This window comes from Thunnus albacares, chromosome 18 (genome assembly GCF_914725855.1).
Source record: "Thunnus albacares chromosome 18, fThuAlb1.1, whole genome shotgun sequence".
NCBI lineage: Eukaryota > Metazoa > Chordata > Actinopteri > Scombriformes > Scombridae > Thunnus > Thunnus albacares.
Window position 1 is genome coordinate 11,605,633 of NC_058123.1, and position 24,158 is coordinate 11,629,790.

Genomic DNA, 24,158 nt, shown 5'->3' on the forward strand with positions numbered 1-24,158 from the left:
AGGAGCGATTTGCCATCTTAGTTTCACCCATGCAGTTACAACGACTTACACATTTGTTCAAACACAAACGGTGACACGTACATGCTCGGATGCCCACACTCATGCGCTGTCACCTGTCCTACATTGTCTGCTATGCTGCTATATGTGCAGTTATGATGCATGTGGAGACCTACAGGGTGAAGTGAGGAATATAATGCAGAGAGAAAAAGAAACATCAATCCCGTATCAGCCCGCCACTATCAACTGAATTTTTCCAAAAGGAGCTCATTAAGAAATATTTATGATCCGATTACAGCTCGATAAGAAGAGGAAACAGAAACAAGGTAAACATTTGTGGATTAAATGAGTTTTCTGTGCTACTTATTTTTGGAAAGAGAGTAAAAAGACAAGTTATTGTAACAGTAAAAAAACACACAAATATTTAAGTGACAGGGGAAATGCATTTACATCTATTGAATTGATTTACTTTTAGATTATCCCAACTAAAAAAAACTATATCCACAGTAAAAGTCAGGTTGGAGACTGCCAGGCTCTGTCCAACACAGTGTGTCCAGGATGTAGACAAAATAACAACAATGCAATACAAACTACCCTGCAGCAAATACCAATATACTGAAGCTCCTAGAGTGTTTTGTTTTTGTTGAGACTGGTGGGGGTGTTCATTCAGTTCAGTGGTAGTTTTTGGGGTTGCAGTTTGTAGTGTAAAGTAGATAACCTGTTACAGATACTGGTCCACAGTACTAAGGCGGCACTGGTTTCCATTATCAGTGATAAGCACTGCTTAAACACAAGTACTCCATCAACCTATCCTATAGTATTTAGTGCAGGGGTATTTTTTGCATTGTTAGGTTTGTGTCCACCCCCTGTATATCTATTGTCTATCCAGTATCTATCTAGTTACTTCACTTCAAAGATTCTCCATAAGTGTAGACATCTTAGTTCAGCATTTAGTCATTCAGCTTGAGTTTTACAATTTCAGTAACTTTAAGTTAAGTGTTTAATGTGGTTGTTGGTTAGTCACAGTTAACCTGAGGGTGGAATAAATCACATTTAGAGAAATCCAAAACAAACCTGGGATCAGCATTTCATCATGACATTAAAAACACCTACTGCACCTCAAAGATAATGAGGCAAAAGAGGAACGGAGAAGGTCACAGCTGCTTAGAGAGATTAATTGTGAGATCTTGCTGGTAATGTGAATATTTCACTAAGTGAGCGAGGCAACAGAAGGGTTAGACAAAGGGCGACTCATAAACATGTACTGCATGGCTCCCTCTCAGTGCTCTTTCCAGCTGATTGTGCTCCCGGTAAGTAGAAAATATTGCAAAACAGAAGAAAACAAAAGAGGAAACGAATGATTCAGATGATTCTCTGAATCCCTTCCTCCTCCACCTTAAAGGAGTACAATCAGTAAGAAGCAAGCACGCACACACATACAGAAAAACGATAGAAAAAAGAAGAGAATTTCCGTCACTGTCGGCAAGTTTTAGTAGTAATTAAATACTGTAGGCCCGAATGCACTGAAAGCGTCTGACGCGCGCATTTTGAAGTACACCTATTGTTTTAAATGGATGAACGTGCACTAAAAGCGTTATGAGGCGCATCGAACTGCCTTGACGCTCCGACTCTGACCTTGTTTTGATTTTGGAGTGTCAAATGAGGACCCGGCAACCAAAGCTGTTTTTTTTCTGCAGCCAAAAAAGAGACATAGCGTGAGCGAGTGACTGAAAGAGAGAGAGACAGCGTTGGTCAAGCGAGGAGAGGGAGATGCGGTAGAGAGAACAAAGCAGTGAATGAGAGACATAAAACATTATTTTTTGATCGTTTCATGGCGGTTACATTCTAAAGCATGAATAAGTAACCATCAAACACTCAGATGACGAAAACAGGCAATTCATTTTCCCTCTTTGCATTTCTCCTTTTCATTTATTCATACTAATGCAACAGTAAATACAAAGAACATGTTGGCATTTCAAATCTGATGCCTGCAGTGTGCCATAGGGTTCATTTCCTTAACGAAAACTAAGACTAAATATGATCGTCAACAACCTTTTTTCCATGACTAAGATGAGACGATGACGAGACGGCACCGACGTCATTAAACATCAACTGTGACTATATCAACATGCGATATTGTTGACCAAAAAAGAGACTAAAATGTGGTTTAAAAAAAATAAAAGCTTTGGCAAAATCTCTCTTTTCGTTGACAAAAAAAAGAGGAGACAAAATAATATAGACTGTTTGTTTAGTGTTGGTTAAGCAGTTGGTTCTACGGTTGTGGGTGGGTTTGCATAAATTAATAAGAAAATGTATGAATTAATAAGATGTTTAGAATAGTCTATGTGTGTGTGTGTGTGTGTGAGTGAGAGAGAGAGAGAGACAGAGAGAGAGAGGCGGCCCGCCACAGTTTAATACATTAATAGCAAACCCAGTTGTTGAACTGTGTTGGTTAAAAATAAATATGCAAATCAGAAAACGTTCCATGTCTGGACGAATTCCTTTAATTGATACCATCAGATCAGACACTTTCTGCAGAGCTGCATTCTTAATCATTCAACCTGTGTTTCTTTTTTTAGAAAGACCTGATAAGATAAAATCTCATGTGAAAGAAGTTTGACTAGAACGACAAAATTGATTGGTTTTGGCAGGACTAGATTGACTGAAATGTTCGATATAAATCTGATGGCTAAAAAGACTAAAAGGTCAACAGTTTTCATTGACTAAAACTACACTAAATAGTTATGTTTTTCTTTGACTGACATAAGACTTAAAAACTAAAACAGACTTTTAGTCAACTACAACAGGATGACATTGACTAAATATGATCAAAACTAATAAGGTCATTTGACACAGGACTAAGACTAAATGCAAAAACAGCTGACAAAATTAACACTACGCCACAGGAGCATCAAATGAGGTGCATCAAATGAGGCACATCATTTGATTATCGCTTTCAGTGCATTTGGGCTTTGTGTGTGCACCTACTGAGGCTTAACAAGCACGTAGAGATAGTTTAATGTTCCAACTTACTTCCTACTCAGCCATCATTTCTTTTTCTCAGTACAGAAAGAGACACACACACACACACACACACACACACTTGCTGGAAATACTGTCTACACACATTTTAACTGGAAGAGCATCCTCTCCAGGGAAGAATTAATGCAATCTCCATTTATCTGCTTCTCTCTCCTCCCTTTCCCTTATCTTTTCATTTGCTCTCTCATGTCCCTAACTGCCTCCCCCCCCCCCACCCCCCCCCCCCCCCACCCCACCCGCTTGATTCCTTGCAGAACTGATACATCTGCACATGCTTTCTGTGAGTACACAAACAGCTTCTATAGGCTATGGCCTTTTGGGGTGCTCAAGCTGAGAAAAGACACAAACTCACACCAAGGTTATTTAAAGTTTGGTGGTCCGACAGAGAAAGGGGGGAGCTCGCTTTAAAGCATAGGCTACAGTGGATAATAGCTTACTTTAACCCTCAAGTTAACATGACTTAGAATTACAACATTCAGTGTAGATTTTGTGAAAATGTAATTTTACGTGCATGTGGTGTAAAAAAAAGTAAAACATTTACAAAACGTCCACACTGTGAACCTCTGCAGTGCTTGCTTTAGACACTACTATATATATAATGTGAAGAGGAAATGAGTCAGGCAGATGATTAAAACTGATCATAAATAAACCTAAAAGCTGTTCATGAAAGCCTTAAAAACACCCCTACAATATTCCCTGCTGCAGCCCTTGAAGTCAACAAACTAAACTACAATAGAATTATGAAAATTGTAGGTTTTTGTGAACACCTCCCCTTCCCCTGGGGCAGTAGTGTTCTGTATTGTTATCCAAACTGGACCCGCCCCGGTCCGGAGCCACATGACCTGCTGCCAAGTGCCGGAAAAGTCCAATAATGTTTGGAATTCCCTCATCCGCTACACATGACTCCAATTACAGCCTGTAGGTCTGCTAGGAAAGTCTCTATTGATTGAAGCACCTTGGCACCAAAAAGGGAGGGGAGGGGGGTACTGGGTGAGACAAAGGGGACCAGGTACAAACATGCCCATGCACACACACACACACACACAGGCATGCATACACACAATGTTTAGTTGTGTTCATGTAATACATATTCAATTGAACATGATTTGCGAACACGCGCACACACACACAGAAGGCTTAGAAACAGGACTTTATGCACTGTGTAACTGAGTGAAACCTGAGAGCACTGACCACTGCTGCGCCATCACTTTCCTGCAGGAAAGAACAGAAAAAAAGTAAGAGAAAAAGAAAGAAAAGGAGGTCTCTGCCAAGTAACACATCCACGAGGCCCCGCAAATGGTCTGTGCTCAATTAAGCCCCCATTCATACTATAGTGAAATAGCTCTGGGATGGAATACAAAAATATTTTGGCTTAGCCTTCACAGTCACTCCACGGTTTTGATGGGAGTAAACATTCCTTTGTGTCAGCATAGTGTCTAACATCAATCATAATTTTATATTAGTTAGAATCTACTGACATCAAAAATACACAAAGATAATCCTTGCTGGGAAATGCGCCCTCTCAGTCATAAACAAGCACACAGAGACATATACACACACACACAGTCTGATAGGTGGGACAATGAACAAGGGGCTACCCGCCATCCTAATTTTACTTGTTCTGACACACTGCTAGGGGCAGAGGTTTAGCTCCTCTCTTCACACCATCGTATGAAATAAAAAAAAAGTGCAAAAAGGGAAAGGGGAGGGGAGGGAAAGGAAAGGAAAGGAAGGCAGGACTTGCTGGGGATAAAAAAGCCACAGTCGAGGAAAAGAATGCCGTTGGTTGGTGGCTCGGTCAGCATTAAAAATAGCTGCCAGAAAAGCAGGGAGGCTGGAGGTTGGGGGGAGATGGAGAGTGGGGAGCGTGGAAGAACAGAGGTAGAAGACAGTAGTTTATTATATAAAACCATTCATCCCTCATGCTTCTCTACTGTCCCCAGATGGCTAGCAGACCCATATAGCCACATGTGACTCATTGCATAAAACTAGCCTGCCTATGGAGACTTTACTAAGAATTCAATAAGCTCCCGAGGAGAACTTAAAGCTCTTGAGGCTGACTGCTGAGGTGTTAAACAATTGTGTTGTGTGTGCTCGGTCCAAGCATGTGATTATACAAAGATTGTTTTTTTGTTTTTTTTGAGTCTGTGAATACCTTGGGTGTTTGCATGATTAGGCTATTAACAATTCTGCATGTACATTAGCTTATATCTGAGAGTCATATGTAAGAAAAGAGAGAGGGACATGGCTATATAGCATGTGTGACAGTTAGCAGCAGGCTAGAATTAAGCTGGCCTGTAATTAGAATCAGCCATTTGGAAACCTCTGTACTAGTGACTCATACATTCTGTCTAAACACTGTTGCCCAGCCACCACCAATGATACTTCATTCAAGCCAGCACCCACCTCTCATCCCACACGGTAGTTACAGACGGACACACAACCTGTAACTAGTCCGGGTGTCTGTCTGCTCACGTCATCCCATCGCTGTCACATTTTCACCTCCCAGTTGAGCCCAGCTGATGCTGCCATGCAGTCTCCCCCCCCCCCCCCCCCCCCCCAAGCAGCTATACCCCCTTTTATTGCCTGATAAATTCACTATACCACCCAGTCTGACATTCCTATATATGTGGATGAAACAGCTGGGACTTTGTAATGTTTTACGGGGGATTTAATTCATTGTCTCAGTAGCAGACTAAAGCCGGGAACTTTTTCAGTTCTGAATTGTGTGTGACCCAGGAAGTAACAAGCATATTCACCAATGTAGTAGCTCACGCGCTACATGCTCTGACCAAGTACCTGAACAACTCATTACATAATTATGTCATATGACCAAACTCAGATGTGTCACCTAGGGTTGGGCATCGAGAACCAGTTCCAAAATTCAAATTCCAAATTTTAATTTCGATTCTGCTTCTCAGTTCCTAAACACAACATAACCCTTTATTATTACAAACAAAGGCTACATATCTGCCAGGACCTGTCTATGTCACGCATCAACGCAACAGCATGTCGATTTGTTTAGATACGAGCTAACATGCGTGGATAATGTCACATCAGTAGTGAAAGATGGGCTGCTGTAAACGCTCAAAAGTGTGGCTTCGCTTTAGGAAAGAAAACGACAACGATGCAAAGTGCAATGCATGTTGGGAAGCTAATTAGCTCAGGTTGCTCAACAAATCTGACCAAACATTTAACGTAAAGGCAGCACGGCGTTGATCTAAAAGACTAAACAGTGTTTGACGTCTTGCTGTCTCTGAGCCCGAGTATGTCATCAGCCAGTAGAGCGAGGGACAACTCGCCGCGACACATAAGTTACTGTATTCCTGTTGTCAACAAGATGTAGCTTTTCTTTTGTTGACTTTTTGTCGTTGTTCAGCAACATACAGGAACTCCCCAGCTGTATTCAGACTAAAAACAGTCCTGTGTAAAACAATACAAAACAAGTCCGGTTGGAGTAACAGATTGTTGCGTTTAAAGGCTGATCAGAAAAACACAGCAAAGCAGTTTGAAATAATCACAGACCGGATTTTTCAGCTGCAAGCCTGTCTACTAGTGCACACATGTGAAACACTTCTGTGCGAACTGGCCTTTACAGTAACAGCAGCAAAGTCATAGTAAACGCTTAAAAGAATTACGATGTTTTTGTTACCTAAACATGTGACCTCTTTTAAGCAGAATCTGAATTGATAGAATTCAAACGATGCCCAGCTCTAGTTACACCAAAATCCCATTATCATGCAATACTGATGACCAGGTACTCATTGTGTGTGTCGCAATATGGAAAAACAAGAACACGGAGATAAAATATCTTCGTTTTCATTGGACTGAGAAGGAGTTGCACAAGACTTCAGCTTGCCAGTCTCATTCGGGAACTGCTATTGTTTCTGTGTGATCAGCATAGTTATCGGAAAAAATGGCCAGTGAATAATTGTCTTTATTATCATGAGATAAATATCATTACTTTTCGAAATTGCGACAAATCGTCTCTCACAGGCAGTTAAAAATGTCTCAATCAATGACTCCCACTCCAACTACAGAAAAGACTGCTATTATATTACACAAACCTTTACTCATGTCATTCCACAAGACAGTTAAGATTATTCTTTGTTAATGGGAATTATTCTCCAACTGTCAGGAAAAGCCAAAATCTCTGTTTTCTTGGTTGGTTCAAAAGTGAAGATCATCCACAATATGTCATGTGCACAGTAGGAGGCAAGTAAAACTTCATACCATTTCGACTGACATACATTTGGCATGATGTACATTTTGTTGATTCCATACATAAACACACAACACATTACCTAACCCTATGGAATTAAAACATAAAATGTATCAGTCTTAGGACTGAGAACAGCTACACCACTATACTGCACTTATATGTTAAGAAAGTAAACTCACCATCCACTGCTTGCCTTAGAACCTGAAGTTTCCTCTGTCTCTCCTTGATCCTGTCATAGGCACCAGGGAGGCCCGAGCCTACAGACAGGGCTGAGTGGTGATGAGGCTTCCTACTCTTCAGCCCACCAAACTCGGGGTAGCGAGAATCCCTCTCCCTGGACGCCCTCAAGGGCGATTTGTGCCTTCCTATGGAGTGGGTACTTAAGGCAGTGCTGCCTCTCCGTGCATCCTCCAAGGCCCCGAAGCGAATAGCTTCTGGGTCGATACAAGCCAAGTCCACAGAGGAAGCCCAGGTCTTCCTGGCCTGACTTGGCCTCGGGTCTCCGCTGTGGAAGGGTAATGACCTCCGGTCCAGTTCAACAGGCCGGCCCTTTTGCTGGGGGTGAAGGGGGTGAAGGTAGGGATAGGAGTGCTGGTGCGGGAGTGAGGGGGGTTTGGGGTAGAGTTCTGTGGGGGATTCAGAGTTGTGGTGATAGTCAGACATGGAATACTGTAGGGCTGCCCCATCATCCCCCTTCAACAGGTCCTGGATTGGCAGGGAGCCCATGGAACGACTGAGGCCCCGGTTGAGAGACGCCTGTTCCTGAGTCCTGGCTCGGTAGCGCTCCAGAACCCTGGGGGCGGCACTCCTCCCTGAGAACAGGAGAGAAGCAGAGTTTTGTTAAACCATGACCAGACCAAAAGTTTAATTTTGAATACTTACAAAGTAAAACCACTTCGAAGGTATTCAAAAAGAAAATAAACCTGATTGCAAACGGATTCTTAGATTATTTCTTACTTCATAAACGTTTTTCATTATTTCATGTTTTAAAACAGACATTATGAGACATAATGTGAAATATACTTCATATGGAACCATTCCCAGTGGATAATACACACTAGCCTTACATGATGTGATATTTATGATGAGAGGAGGGATTAACAAGGATTTTGATTTCAGTAAATGCAGTACGCTTCATTATGCCTACGTGCCTCTCAAACCTGGCATCCAGTTCTAACAGCATCAGCATGTCATGGCTCGTTAACACGGCACTGTCGGCTTTTTCTCCTTGGCTCTCATACCCCGACTTGGCTTAAAACAGACTGAGCACCTGCAGCAGGCCTCTCATGGCCTCTCCACTGAAATACTTACTGCTGACATCCAGCAACAGTTACTGAAATTTAGTAACTGATTTACTTGGGCATATGTCCTCAAATTTCCTAAATCAGTCACAATAAGAGATACAGTACATATAATATATTATGACACTGCTTGTCTAACATCTAATAGTCTCTGCAGTTCCCTTCCAGCTGTTTTGGGACCAGGTGCCTTGTTACAAAAACTTCCTAACTTTGTTAAGAAAGATTTCACAAATCTCAGAATTCATATTTTGTTTATATTCTTTATATTTTCTTTAAATTCAATTAAATTCATTAAAATGGATGGTGGATGGATGGATCAGATGGCATTCAGTTATAATAAGTAGCAGCAGTAGGACATTTCTGACATGTAGCAGCCATTAGTGGCAAATAAAAGTAATTAATTTGTAAAGTAAACCAACAGCAGCACAAGGAAAATGAAGAAAAATGGCATGCTGCTCTTGACCTTAAGGTGTACCTACTCTTTGTGCAGACAGTCTGATGTCTTTAGTAGCCTCTTTTCCCCCGTTAATTAAGACAAACAATACAGCATAATGTGCTACAATAACTAATGATTTCTGGCACACGCGTCCAGCCCACCTATCATCATGTCTTTCTTAAATCTGAATAATGAATGTTGTTTTCTCTTCCATAAATTTGAAATATGCCTTTCCAGACAAGCTGTCACCGGAAGAGTTTATCTATGTCTTTTGTTTTAGAGAGAAAGAGATAAATACAAGGCAAACATGTGCATGAGGGAGAGCAGAAACAAGAGGAAGAGATGTAGAAATGAGAGAGCACGGGGAGATGTTAAGTCCTGTAAAAACGCTGCATGTGGCGGTTTAATCTACAAAGCATATGCTTGGTCTTAACAGGGAAACACATCAAAGACAGACAGGCTGTCTTCCAGGAACTCAGGGAAACATAAATGGACTAGCTTGAGCAAATTTTTTTTACCCCCCCCCCCCCCTAAAACTTGAGTGGTGTTGCCATCGAATGGACTACAGCAATGAAGAAATGGTGACATAAAATATCCAACAAAAAAAAAAAAAAAGAGAGACAATAACCGAGTTCCCCTAGCAGCAATTACAACTTGGAATCACTGGAATACAGGAGGGGAGAGAGCCGCTCCTTGAAAAGAAAGACGCTTAAGAACTGAGTAATACTCTTTGCATGTACTTTCCCTAGGGCTGGCTGGTGCTCAACCAGGGAAACAAAGCACTGATACAAACAGCAGACCAGCAGCTTCACTGGTGACTCCAAAATATGCATCTGTAATCAATGCCATGCCGTGCTTACATAATCGGGACGATGGCCATGTTTGTGCTCTCCTCTCCTTTCCATGGCCTGGAAAAATGCCGGAGTTCTCTCAGAAACCACTGGGAAGATTTGGTCATATTTTCCTGAATTAAATCCGATTCGAGGTTGCTGTATGTTGCTCCTCGTCTACTTTCGGTTCTTTCCCACACACTCAGAAAGTTGAGGATGCAAAGTGATGAATGGCTCGACAACCAGGCGAGGCATTTACATCTAATTAAGTAACTCAAATGTAAACATCTTCGCATAAAACACATAAACAGTATATCCGACCACACTCGGTCACGGCCTCGGTGTATCGTTTGAAAGGAAGAACAGATAATGTACTCTCTTGACCTAAATATACAAACTATTTCAACATTATTATCTTATACTAATCTCGGATCTAGTGATTTGTCCTGCTTCCTGACTATGTGTCACTAATATGAAGATTACACAGAAAATGTGTTAAAATAGGTCATAAAACTGAGCATGGCCTGATTTTACCAATTTAAAGACTTAATAGAAAGCAGCCGCCTTTGTCATGAGTCATTGGCAGCCAAGAAATCTCAATCAATGCATAAATAAATGACTTTTTCTACACCGCTGAAAAAGTTCCCTTTGACAGCACACTGAGCAAATACAGCCCTAGTTGCTCTGTGTTCAGTGTGTCAGCGTCAGCTCGTCTTACCTGAGGGTAAACCTTTGCCCCTCAGCCTCTCCCGAATCTCCTTACTCCGCTCCGGAAGAGACTCTCTATCAGTCAGCAGACCGTCCAGCTGCGGGAAAGACAGAGGGAGTGGAAGTTAGAGAGAAAGAAAAATAAAGAGCGAGGGTGAAAAAAAAAGCAGGAGGGTGAGAGGAGGGGAAAAAAAAAAAAAAAACATAAGTTAGAGGGTCATTCCTCCTGAGAGTCATCCATCCTGAAATCATGTTCTATCAGCATGAGACCCATTATCTGTTGTGCCATTCAACTAACTTACTGCGCTTTGACAGAGCAGATAAGCCTTTCAACGGACACTTAACTGGAAAAATGTTTGCAATGAAGGCTTTCTGGCAAACATCTTCAATAAAAATATAGATAAAATAGACAGGAATGTTGTATTTGACCTACATAAGTAAAAGTACGTACCTGGGAAAGGCTGCCCAGTACCAACCGGACCAGTTTCCTGATATAAGAGAAGGGAGGGTCACAACTGGAGTTTCTGATGTGTTTGCTGCAGATGTCCAGCACCGTGCGCATCGACATTCGACTCACTGTAACATCATCACACATGTTGAGAAGTAGGCTGTTTAGGTGTTCCCCCAACTTCATAGGCTACATGGTAAACAGAAAAGAAAGACAGTTACTATACAAACAGTGACAACAGCAGTATAGTACATACTGTGAAAGTGACAAGAAGCTCTGTTGGTATCTCTCAATCTGATATCCTTATTAGCATGTTTACTTCCATTGTGTTCAGATGAGGAGGCACAAACCCATCACCAACTTTTAAACAACCATCTACTGCATCTTCTTAGATTAAAAGACTAAAGTTAAATGTCAAGAAATGTTAATTACTTGGCTTTATCCATCATTAACAGGACATACACTGACATTAGAAACAAAGACATGAAATTTGTTAATTTACTGGAAAAGTGCAGACATTTCAAGCTACGTTAGTGGCGTGACTGAATGCTTGCAAAACTAATGACATCCCCTCAGCCTCAGCTGTACTTTCTGTTTACTGTTAATGAGCAAGATAGCATGCTAAAAATACACTCTGAACATAGTAAACAGTATAACTGCCAAACCACAGCCTGTTAGCATTGTCTTTTTTTTTTTGCAAGCTAGCATGCAGATGTTAGCAGGCTCCCAGAGCTGCTAGCATGGCTGTGGACTCTTGTTAGCATGCCATTTGAGAAACACACCACTGAGATTGGGGTGGTGATGCTGATTTTAATTCATTATCACCACTACATAATCTCTTTTTTAGTAGTCTTCTCAATAATTCTCAAATGATCTTTCTGAAATAGTACTATAATACATTGGTTTAATATGTAGAGTGTAGTGGACGTGATCAGCTTTTCAGTTTCCTCTTCACAGTGATGTCATTTTTGTCCACACTACATAAAGCAGGCTGTGGGTATAGAGCTGGCACTGTAAGTGAAAACAAACATGGTGGGTAAAGGGTCATAAAGCGTCTGCACAACCAGTGTATCCTCTTTATTTCAGGAGGAAAGGACTGTCTTTTATGACCCTTATTTACTCGCAGTAGAAACAATGGCATGCTTTTGGCCCAGTATTTGTTACTTTTTTTTTCAGCTGCTATGAGCAACTCCTTCATGGATGGTGGAAGCATTATGACTGGTGAGAGTGGGTGGAGCTTGATCCTTTCAGTGAGGCGAAGTGGATGGCACACTTGAATGACTCATCATGTCTAACCAGTGGGCGGTGCTTTCTCACACAATGTGAGCACACTGTACAGATAGTGTTTACACCTGGCTGACTCTTACTGAGATATAAACGCACTGAGAGCGAGACCATCCCCAGAGGTCTTGTAGATACTAACACATTCCAGAGAGGATTTAGAGCTTGCACCTTTTCTTATCCAGATTAGATTACCAGATAACATAATGTCTGTCTCGTGGTTATGAGGCATTTGTGCTGTATATAATTACATATATTAAAAAGTTGTATTTGGCCCAATACTAGTTCCTGCAAGGGCACAATCCATCTTCTGATTTGGCCGATGTTACTTGAACCTTGATTTATGTGTGACGCCAAAATCACCAACATACCAAGATACTGTTACACCTTGACAAAAATGTACTCTGGGTGTGGACCACATTTATTTAACATGCTGGCGAGGGTTCTAGTTAAAACACTGACAGAAGACACCGCTTTGTATTCCCAAGTGATGTTGATATGTTAGCATCCTGTTTCGTAATGCCTGTCTAGTCTGTTCAACACTGTTTGAAATGCTTGATGTAGTGAAAAGGTGAATTTTTTGGTAAGAAAAGTTTTTTGAACACATTTATAGTCAACAACAGTTGTCTTTATTACACTTTATAAGTGTAAATAAGGTTACATCTTATCGCCACGCCTATCCATGTGGAAGAAAGTATCTGTAGTAATGAGTTTACCTGACTTTGGGGGATTTCATAGTCTGCTCCCCAGAACAGGGTCATCCCCAGAGAGTACATGTGCATCTGTGAAAAAGAACATCACTGAATACAACAACAAGAAAAGGGAAAAGGAATGGTGAACACACAAAGATGAGGAATGTAAAGGTTTTGTTTCACCGAGATGAACTAGGTATTAAATCTTACTAAAATAAGTCTCATTATGTCCAGTATGTCTGATTCTATTCTGAGAGAGAGAGAAACCGAGACAGTCTAAAGTGTAATAACTGCTGTAGTGAAAAGTTGAATTTGTTCTTATTTGGAAAGGAAAAAGACAGGGGCTTTCAGCCTAAATCCAAGAACATTTTTCCATTTTCCTTTACTTATTACTCTGCTCTCATTTCTTGGGAGAGAAATCACTTCCCCTGAATGTTGGGCTTGGTAGAGGAAAGAATAATTCAGGGATTGCCAAAGAATGCAACATAGCCTTCAAGGTCTTTTAGGAACAGAGCTCAGGCACAAATTTAAAGACACACTCACACTTTCAGAAAATGTGGAAATTTAAAAGCCGCCCCTTGAAAGCAAAAATAATACCTCATATGTTGAAAAAGTGAAAGGAAAACTGTGGCACTCGCAGCTGACGTATATTTACCCACAGTCTCTGATAATGACAGAAACAGATTATATTTTCTACACTGAAATAACTCAGCTGGGGAGACGGGCCCAGGGCTGGAAAACTGACTCAGCACAAAACTGTGTTGAGGTCTGTGGGACCGTGCCAGAGACGAGAATCCAGTCATGCAAGCTTTTAGCTCTTCTACCAGAGGCCACAGTCGAATAGAGGGGGTGTGGTTCTGTATATATGTAAAAAAAAAAAAAGGGTTGTGCATACCAGGAGATAATGAAGTTGTCACAACTTCAGATATGAATTGCAACTGGACAAGGAGAGGAGATCGGCGAACAATTAATATGCATCGTCAGAGGTTTATGTTGTCCTGTTTTTCAGGCAATTAAACTTATTTTAACACCTCAACAACAAAAGGTTTCAACATCCTTAAAGGGACATAGCATTTCACCACAGGAACACAAAGCCTGTTTGAATACAATATGTCTGTGGTGACAGATGCAACAACTTGTATTTGTATTCCTTGTATTTGCATTTTGCAGTTTTACACACCACTTGTCTTGCCCCTAAAACTCAGAGCACTACAAGAGGCACTGATTGAGATCCATAAAATAAAATCCGCAGAGATATGCAAAAAATATTCACTGGTGATGGATTTATGGATTAGCCTATTACAGATTGTTAATGTATTAGTTGTATTGCCAAACTGTAACATGCAGAAATTTTGAAAACTGTGTCAAATCTTCTCTATACCCAAATAAAACAAACAGTAAGAGAATGAAATGACAACAGCTTCTTTAAGGGACTCAATAGGCGACCGTATAAGACACTTCTGAGAAATGAAATGAATGTGTGGTTTAAACTACAAGTTATCACCAGGATTTTGCTGAAACAAGTACGCTAATTAACACAATATTTGGGAAAAGGTGATAGTACACACACCAGTGAAGCATTAGAAAACGCAGACTAAACAACTTGTTAAGTATCTCAATGTTTATACCTTCTCTATGTCAGAGATGGAAGTCAAGGAGGCCCCTTCCAGGACCTCTGGAGCTGTGAAGGCTCTTAAGTCCTGCTGGGTGACATACTCGTCTGTGAATGAGATGTTGCCAGAGGGCATGAGCAGGAGGGACCAGGGAGAGATGATGAAGCCCATGGCTGCAGGGTCTGGAAGGGGAGGGGAGAGGGGGGAGGACAGACAATTCAACCATGTCAGATAACATCAGGAACCAAAACAGGAAGAACAAATACAACATCATCTTCCATTATTTAGCCACTGTCATTCATGCACACACAGTGTTAAAGTAAACTCAGCTTGATAGAGGCATCAAATTTTTTCCTGAGCATTTACAGCCTGAATGCAGCAACTATAGACATATACATCTACGGTGGATGTTTTTCGCTCAGGCTTTGGCGTTTATGGAAATTCAAGATGATTGAAGTAAACAAAAACATATGTTGCTTTCTTAGCCTGCAAGAAAATAACTGTTGAGGCATAGAAGCAGAAAGGAATGGCTACACAGCGTAATTCTCTTTTCCTACAAAGCCACAGCCAGCGCTATGGTTAGAGAACGTTTTAAAAATATACAAAGGAATGTTTGAGCAGCGCTGCAAAATTCTTTTCTTTGACTGATACTTTAACTGAGAGAGGAGCAGAGAGACGTACAGAGGAACTGGATTTGAGGCACCAAATATCTGCTTTCAAAAGCTGGAATTTACTAAGTAAATATAAGTTTCCTGTTTAAAACTTCTGTGACCGTTTGGAGATCTTACTCGAAAGTAGACTGGGTTACTAGGTGTATCCCACACAAATCTTTTTTTTTTTTTTCTCTGGATAAGTAATAATAGAGCTTAGCAGAAGTGCATGACTCAGCCTGAGTAGATTTGTTTCTTGACAGATAACATATTAATCAACAGTTTCAATAAACTGTAGATACATGCCAGCTGGTGTTTGACTGTTAAACCTGATAGAAATTTAAAATGTCAAAATATGACTTGGGAATACACTATCTGATTCCCTGCTGACTTCAAAGGACAGTTCATTGTACTACTGTAAGTTCCTTATCTTAAAACAATGCAGTCTGTAATTCTGATAAGCTGCTATCTGAGTTATCAGGGACAAGAACAAAAAAAAAAAAAAAAAGAGGTCGTCCTCTAAAAGTGGATGCTTACAGACTGTACGGTATACCATGCATTCAATTCGACCAAAAAAAACATGCTATTAGAGTGACAGGCTGTCAGATGTAGCGCAGTAGATGGCCTTGGCAGAGTACCAAACACAGGAGCGGGAAAACAAACATCAGACGGAGAGTGTACACACGAGTGTAGAAGACGCCGGTTTCTATATATACTTAAATAATCTGTAGATGGAGGCAAGAGAGGGAATTCCTTTGAGAAATCAAAAAATATTCACACGTTGCTTGTTCAAATAAAATCATTCTTATGCAAACATAACTAACCGCTACTGTTTACACACAGGAAAAGAGAAGTGCTGGTGGTTTATTGTTTGACAATGTGAGTCTATTCACACTATTTGAAAAAGTACTTGAAACGTCTGTCATGTAAAGGATGTCTGAGTCAGTTTTACATTAGGAAACATCCTGGCACTCACTTTCACTACACCCCTGAAACAAATTAAATCTACGGTATGAAATTTACTACAAATTTTAAATCTGCTTCAGAAAAACAAAGAAATTGACTTTTATTGGTTTTTATGGGGGTTCTTTTTTAGTATAAACCAGTAAAAACTACACTTTTCTATTATTTCATCATCTAACAATTTTAAGTGTGAATGGTTGCTGGTATTAATCCACTCAGTCTTGGTAAACTTGCTCCTTTACATAACTCAGTGACTACAGTATATAATAGCTGGTTCCGACATCTGCTCTTCAATTTTTAGCTTCACTCAGCCGTCTAAAACTGTACATGTGAGACCACAGTTTACTCAGAATGGCAACACAATTACACACTCAAGTAAAAAGAAGAATGTGTTAACAATCACAGGAGCACAATGCCATGTAAGGATTAAAAATAAAATAATCTAAAATACTTCAAGAATCCAACCTTGTACATTGTCCTTAGTATGTCCAGAAGGCTATCTCAGAAGTGTTAATGACATTTTTACACATTCATCTTGTAATAAATGTAACCTCAGCATCAAAAGCATATTTTCAGGCCAAACTGATAAGAGCAAATTCTTGCAGCATGCCAGAATTGTCTACAATGAAACCAGTCAGCAAAACTGGAAGTCAAACTGGTTTATGCGGGAATGCATACAACAAATCCCACTGCTTCATGGAAATTCACACGGTCAATAGTGAACAGTTTAAATGACACAATTATCACATCCAACACAATCAGGTACACTGGAGTTTCCTATGAAATTAGGCACCACCCGAACAACGCAGAGGGCACTGCTGACTCATATCCTGTCCTGCGTCTCCAGAGTTAAAACCCCCCTTAGTCACCCGTAGTTTCAGTTTATTTAAGTGACAAAAAAACTTTGGAATGGAGCAGTCTTATCTCGTCCTGCCTTCAAGGACAGGCACATCTACAGGCACGAATGACTCACGAAAATGATTGAAGCACGAGATGTGGAACTTGGGTGATTCAATACAAGTAAAAGTTTGCATATTTGCCAGGTCGTTTGTGTGACAGAACTGGTAAATTAAAAGGCTAGATCAACTCAAGGGATCGGGATACTAGAAGAGTCTTTCCCAGCACCTTCATTTACAAAAAGCTGTGGTGACAGATTTAGAGAGTAGGCTGTTCAACAGGTAGAACACAAGAAAATATGCAAGACAAATTAACATGAACTGTGTTTTGTGTGTGTTTTGTGTGTGTGTGTGTGTGTGTGTTTCGCAGATTGGATTCCACATATTCATACCTTTGTGAAAGAGTTCTTGGAGGCTCTCCGCACTCTGGCTGAGCACTGCCCAGACCTCCTCCTCCTGGAGCGGGCCTCCTCGGACCTCCAAGGCTTCTGCCAGAGACACATGCATCTTCCCTGCGCAAGCGGAGAAAAAAAAAAAAAGGACCATGTGATAAGTGATTTACAACAGAGAATAATACACCGAAATCCACCCGCATAAATCCCCAAAATTTCAACCATAATTTAGAGACAAGGGCAGATGCTTTTCTTGGCCTTTACTGTACCTTTTGTTTGTTGTCTGTTTCTAGTTAATTTAGTTGAGAATTATAATCACAACACAATTCTGTGTGAATCCACGCCTCACTTGTCCTGACTGGCCCGACACTCTAGGATGAAAGCAAATAAGCCCACATTGCCGTATCACAACAATAACCTCAAGCTTTGATGCACTTAACACTGGCTCTGATCAACAATTGTGCGCTCTCATGCCCTTGGGCAAAATCCCACATCTTCTAAATGTAAGCTATCTTATCATACTCTGCAGTGGAGGAGGTAGCGCAAGCACATGATGCGCGCATGCACACACGCAGATGCACAGTTTATTACTTTGGGCCTCCACAAGCTCCTAAACATCACTATAAGACGGGAGATTCCAACTGCAATGGACGCTAATCTGGACAAGCAAAACACTTTTTTTTAGTGCGGCCTTAAAGCTGCGAGCTGCTGTGAACATGAGTAATAACACAGACTTTTATTTCCTGAGCACAAGCCATAAAATTATGACTGGGTCAAGCTGAAGCTAGATAGTTTACATTACCTTGTGAACAGCAGTGATACAGCAATTTAGCTTTTGGTGAAGAATTTATGTAAATACATGGTCCGTTATCACACAGTAGTGCATCCAAGTGCACATGCACAAAGATTACACACAGGCCACAACACGCTACGCCTGTGGGAGAAAATTTGACTTCATCCATGTGACCCACAGGCAGGCTGTCTTACATAATTTGATTTGATTATGATTTTCATATATTGTGATATGAAGTGGAGCCACATCCGTTTTTAGGTTTTTCTCAGCTGTAACTGTCTACAAACCAAACAAGAAGCCCAAATTAAAAAGGGGGATTTGTGGGTTTAAAACACCACAAGTTTGCCTTACACGTCCCTGAACGAGAGAAACGACAGATCGGATCATCTCTCGTCTATATCATCGTTTCTCTCTGAACTCCAGCTCCTGTGCTGCAGCAGCAGCAATGAACTCTAATCTTCCTGATCCAGTCATGATGTGATGCAAATGGAAGCAAAACAAGAAGCTCCAGAAACACTACTTCTAACTGAGCAGAGACTGCTGGCACCTACAGCGCATATACACATACAGTACAGTTAACAGTAGGTGCTAGAAGTCGGGGGTGGGAAGTGCAAAAGAGTAGTCAAATCATCTATTTGTGCAGCACTGAGAAAAGCTTGTGGTTAAGGGTGGCTGTAGCTTTGCATGAGGCTGTAAATATTTCTCATCAAAAAAAAAAAAAAAGTATGATGATTTCAAGAGGGAAAACTGTCATATCTTTGTTTCGAATAGATTTAGCACTGTCAACCAAAACAGGTGCGGCCAAGTAAATCATCGTTTCGCAACAACAGAGTATGAAGAACATATCCAACTATAGTTAAATGTGCTGGATTTTCTATTTCACAATAAAATGTGTCTAACAATTAAAACATTATGGATACCAGCTTTCAAGATTCAAAGGTTTTATTTGTTACATGCTCATGCAGCGAAATAGAGATTGGCATACTCTTAAGGCTGCACAAAAAAGCTATTGTGTGCAAAAAATAATGATACTTAGAATAAGAGTAAAAATAATAAATAGACAAAAAATGTATATATAAGAGATCAAAAGGCCTGGCCTGGTATGTGAGTGGGCAAATTCTCCAGTATATAAAAATATTAAATGCTGGCAGAAATGAAAAGCACCAATACCAAATTTCTTGGCGGAGCAGTCACAATGGCGTCTGAACTATATTCCCCTTGAGAAGAAGGTTAACGTGCTTCAACCACTTCACAACGATAAACCTGTGTTCTCTGATGAAGACAACTCGAGCTAAGATTGATAGTTCTTAGAGTTTGTATTATAGCAATTTAAGGTTATCTGTCTACTCTACAATCTGCATAAAGACTAAAAAATCTTACAGCCCAACCACACCTGATTTTGCAGACAAATCTAAAATGAGTCACTTTAGAAATAATCTTTATTTACTGGGGAACCGTATATGATGATACTGTTGCATACAATAATGCTGGAAACCTGCCTGTCTTTGATTCATCCTCCGCTTTTTCTTTTGATCTAGACCTCAAAAGACTAAAAGTGTGCGGCGACCACATTTCCTACTACTTAGTCACAAATATTGGCACTGACAGAGCATAAAGGGTGATAAGAAATGTTTTTTGCCAAAAACTTGTGAAACATATGAAAGATAAATTTTCCCCTCATGACTCCTTGACTTAAAACAAATTCCTTTTTTAACATTGACAGCTTTTCTGATGTTTTGAACACTTTCCCACAGACTTGGGTGAACCAACACTAAACACAGCACAGAGTATATTTGGACTCGCTAAATCACAGCTTTTACACAGGATTTCATAAATCAAAAACTGTTGGTCCATGACATCAAAGCAAAGCTGATGGAAACACGTATGAACAGGAAATGAGGCGTAATTCCTACGCGAGAATGACCAAACATCACTCATGTCTGGTTTGACGTGTAGCAGAGTACATGAGACCAGATTTGATCGTATTTTATCTTCTGTAATATTTCTGTTAAGAAACGATAAATAAGACTTTCTCCAAGTAAAGCCAAATGCCGAAATCGTGGCTAATTACCAGAGCTTGGCGTGTTAAAAAAAAAAGACACAGAAGAGGTTAACAAAGATGCCCTACCCTAACTTGTTAGATCAGATTTGGCTGCGTTCTGTGATGCTGCTAGGCTATATCACTCTTTTGCTAACTGCAATATATGAGGCACCTGTATAACCTATGGCATCATCTCACTATGTTTTTTACTCATTTCTTTCATTTAATCACAGATGTTAAAATGTCACAAATATTATCCAGAGATAGTCATTACAGCTAAAAAAAAAAAAAAAAAAAAAAAAAAAAAGTGCCAAAGTTGACTCGACATTCCTACAAGAAGGAATGCACCTGTTTTGTTGTGTTTGGCATTGTGAGAAAATTGTGAGCATACCATTCACCATACCAAAAACTCTTGGTATAAACTGGGTCAGTAGCCTCATTAGTGTTTTTATTTCTGCAAGTAATATGTGAAAACAACATTCCCTTTATGATTCCAAGTTTGAAGAAGAGAGTTAATGAGTAAGCATGTCACAGGCCTGCATGTTTATGCAGGAATGCAGGTTAACCATTCTAGTCAATGGGAGGCGTGAAGTGTGAGGCGAAGTGGGTTACTAACCATCTTGCTCATTACCCATGAGAATGGGGAGAGCGGGTGCTGTGAAGACTGATTGTTTTGTGGCCCTTGTTATTTCAACAGAGACCTACAGTGGAATGTTTTTTATCCACACTGAGGCTGCTGTGCAGGCCAGCTTCTCTCTCATTGGACTGTGGTCCTGCTCATTATTGAGGGGGCTTAGGAGGCAGCGGCCCAAAATAGCGAGAGCAGACAGCCTTCGCCACTTCAACGTTTCATTTTCTTTCTCTTTTTCAGACGGTGGAGATGTTTGTTCCCAGGTATTCCCATGTATTTTCACACTGCAGCTACAAAGAAAAAACCCTAAACAAGGCTTAAGGCTGCTGCTGCTGCTGCTGCTAATTGTTTGAAAGTCTTGGCCACAGTCACAAGGACTTTAAAGAAAATAATCCTGGAAACGTGATAGCGCTCTTTTCTCTGCACTTAGGTGAAGCTTTTCCTTTCCTCCCACCTTCCTGTCTGTGACACAGCTACAACCCACAAAATGGATTTGAAAACAATCCCCTGAAAAAAAAAAAATGCACTGCATCTGAGTAACCCATACGAGAAATTTCAGTTTCTGCTGCTTTTCCTTCAATGCTCATCCCTCTATACTCGCAAGGAACATAAAGATCAGAAAAACATGTACATCTTTGTCTCCTTTTTTTTTTTTTTAATCCTAAATCCTTTGAAAACCTGAGTAGCTGCATTTTCAAAGCAATCACCCATAAAAAACATCATATTCCACTTTCATTTCCAAAAGCATAACTCATAACGTAAGATATGAGAAGGAATTTGTTCATATCCTCTGAACATTAGAACTGTGGTCTCAGCTGGCAAAGACATTTGGAACAGAAGCCGGTGAGAAGAGGTACTCCGCGCCAACGTTGAGGTGAAAGTCTTCCTGAAGTCATTCATGCCAGGAAAATTCAACAACAAACTCTGACTGAACCTCTTTTTCCCAGAATCATACTGTATGATGCAGCCTGCAAGCACAAGCTTTAAATTTAAAACACACGATGTCTAGGAAGGTCTGGACCAGAATGTCTTTTGAACCAACATGACTGATGATGTAAGGATTGATGTTTTCAAAATGCATGGCAAAGCAAAACATGTGGACTGCATGCTATTAAACTGATTTAATGCAAACTGAAGACATAAGAGTTAAAGAATCTCTCCCTAGTCGACTGACAGAAAATTTTACAGCAACTATTTTGATGATCGAATGACCGTTTTAGTCGTTTTTGAGCAAAAATGCCAAAAAATTGCCGGTTTCAGCTTCTCAGATATGAAGATCTGATGTCTTTATTTCATTTTGGACTGTTGGTCAGACAAACTGAGACATCTGCAGACGTCTCCTTTGACTGTGAGAAATTCTAACTGGCATTTCTTACTATAGACAAACGATTAATCAAGAAAATAATCTGCAGATTAAATCAACAATGAGAATAATTGTTAGCTGCAGCCCTATGTTCTTCCTTACTGCAAAACTGTAACGCGAGTAAAGAAATTGTGGTTTCAGTTATGAGGATTCACAGCTGTGTCTTACTTAAGTCAGTGGTCTTGTGAAGAAAACAGTAGCGTGGATGGAACAGAAGTGGTGACTCACTTAAATAAAAAGGGAAAACCCAATTGTTGGTTTTCATTCATCATAACCCACTTCCAATTTGCAGACATGATTCTCCAGATTTTCTTACAATGACTTAACACGGGGTTGGTGATGGACACAACACTGGCCATTACAGCACTGAACATGGTATCTACCAATCATGGATCGGTCTCTCTAGCCAATAAGCCACCCTGGATGTTGGTGTTTTGTTTTTCAGCACAGTTAGGGCCAGTACCAGCCAGAAGGAGAGCCATGACTATTCCATGATTATCAGCCCAGCTCTGGACTGACGGCCCTCACTTCTCATTTTGGTCTCGACCTCATCCGCTCCATTTCTGTTAATCACAGGGTTGCTATGAGTACTGTGACATGCAGAGCATGGTTTTGCGAAACCTCCCTGCAACCCCCCACCTCCTCCCAACACAAACCCAACCCACTGACTATTTTCCCCGTCTTTCCTATGATGATGCACACACCATCTCCATCATAACCACTTTCGATGGGAATGTTCATCTTGCTCAATTACACAGCCTCACCACTCTCCTCTTTAGTCTTGAATGACACATACGGCATTCAAAACACTCGTGACCTTTGACTTTGAGTAACTTTACTACTTTTCTATGATAATGAAGGGGGAGGGGGTGCAAGCTGCCTTCCTACAACCCCCATAAAACCTTCAGTCTGTGCTGACACATTAGGGCTCTGACTAGCTTTGTTAAGATTACAAAACAACAGGAAAAACTGCAAGATGCTTCTGCATGTTGCCCATTTTTCCAATAATGCAGGTGGATAAGCTTGAAAGCAGTTAGCTAGCTAGTTTTTGAAGTGGTGTCTCCTCTCTCCCAAACTTAAAAATACAGTTAGTGGTGTGTTTAAACCTAAGATGCCCAATGACAGACATCAGTATGAGCAAGTGCTGTTGTGAGAATAATATAACATAAAGCAATAGTTTCACGTCGAGACCCCCCCTCCCCCCCAAAATATCAAGAAACAGGCTGTTTACTAGCATGAAAGTAACCGCTAGCGAACAGTTTTCAACGGTTTCACATGAAAGCAGCATCGGTGTTTCAGCGTCGCCTGAGCGGACTCAACTCTCTAGTTTTCCCCCTGTTCCGCTCAAGTTCGTAACAACACTGTAAAGTTTCTTCACATCACTTTTTTTTTTTAAGTAAGTTAAAACGAAACTTACCGAACAAGAAGAGCTACAGAATCACTCGGAGGATAAATGTTCGAGCTCCGGCGAGGCTATGAGTGCGCACACAAACGGGACCAGACGCCATCCCATCCACAAAGCAACATCTTGGATAGTGGTTGACTATGCGGCGAGGCAAGCAGGCAGGCAGGCAGGCAGGCACAGGCAGGCAGGCAACAGGTTTACCTTTCCGCGCCGCGTTCAGCGATATAAAAAAAAAAATCCACCACACAACGGGTATTTATTTCCCGAGCCGCGGCAGTTAGCTAGAATATAAACAAAAGTCTCTTCTTCGGAAATTAGTTGGAATTCCCGTGTCTGTCTCCACTACTCGGCATTTGCTCTGTACCAGCGAAGCCAAGTTACCATAACTGCTGCGGAGCGGAATAACCCCTCCCTTTGCCCAGCTCGCGTGGGTTGACTGGGAGTAACCAGACAC

The 24,158-nt window shown here is 40.8% G+C and overlaps 1 protein-coding gene across 5 annotated transcripts in view; it reads right to left on the minus strand.

Moving 5' to 3' along the window:
* Window positions 1-24,158, minus strand: part of ptpn13 (protein tyrosine phosphatase non-receptor type 13) — a 48,811-nt gene extending 24,653 nt beyond the window's left edge. For all 5 annotated transcript variants that reach the window (XM_044333198.1, XM_044333200.1, XM_044333201.1 and 2 more), the window contains exons 1-7: window positions 23,717-24,158; window positions 17,472-17,591; window positions 14,586-14,752; window positions 12,982-13,047; window positions 10,988-11,173; window positions 10,547-10,634; window positions 7,441-8,073 (exon numbers count right to left, since the gene is read on the minus strand). In XM_044333198.1, the coding sequence (XP_044189133.1) occupies window positions 7,441-8,073; window positions 10,547-10,634; window positions 10,988-11,173; window positions 12,982-13,047; window positions 14,586-14,752; window positions 17,472-17,586 (1,255 nt within the window). In that variant the 5' untranslated portion in view covers window positions 17,587-17,591; window positions 23,717-24,158. The remainder of the gene's footprint in view (window positions 1-7,440; window positions 8,074-10,546; window positions 10,635-10,987; window positions 11,174-12,981; window positions 13,048-14,585; window positions 14,753-17,471; window positions 17,592-23,716) is intronic.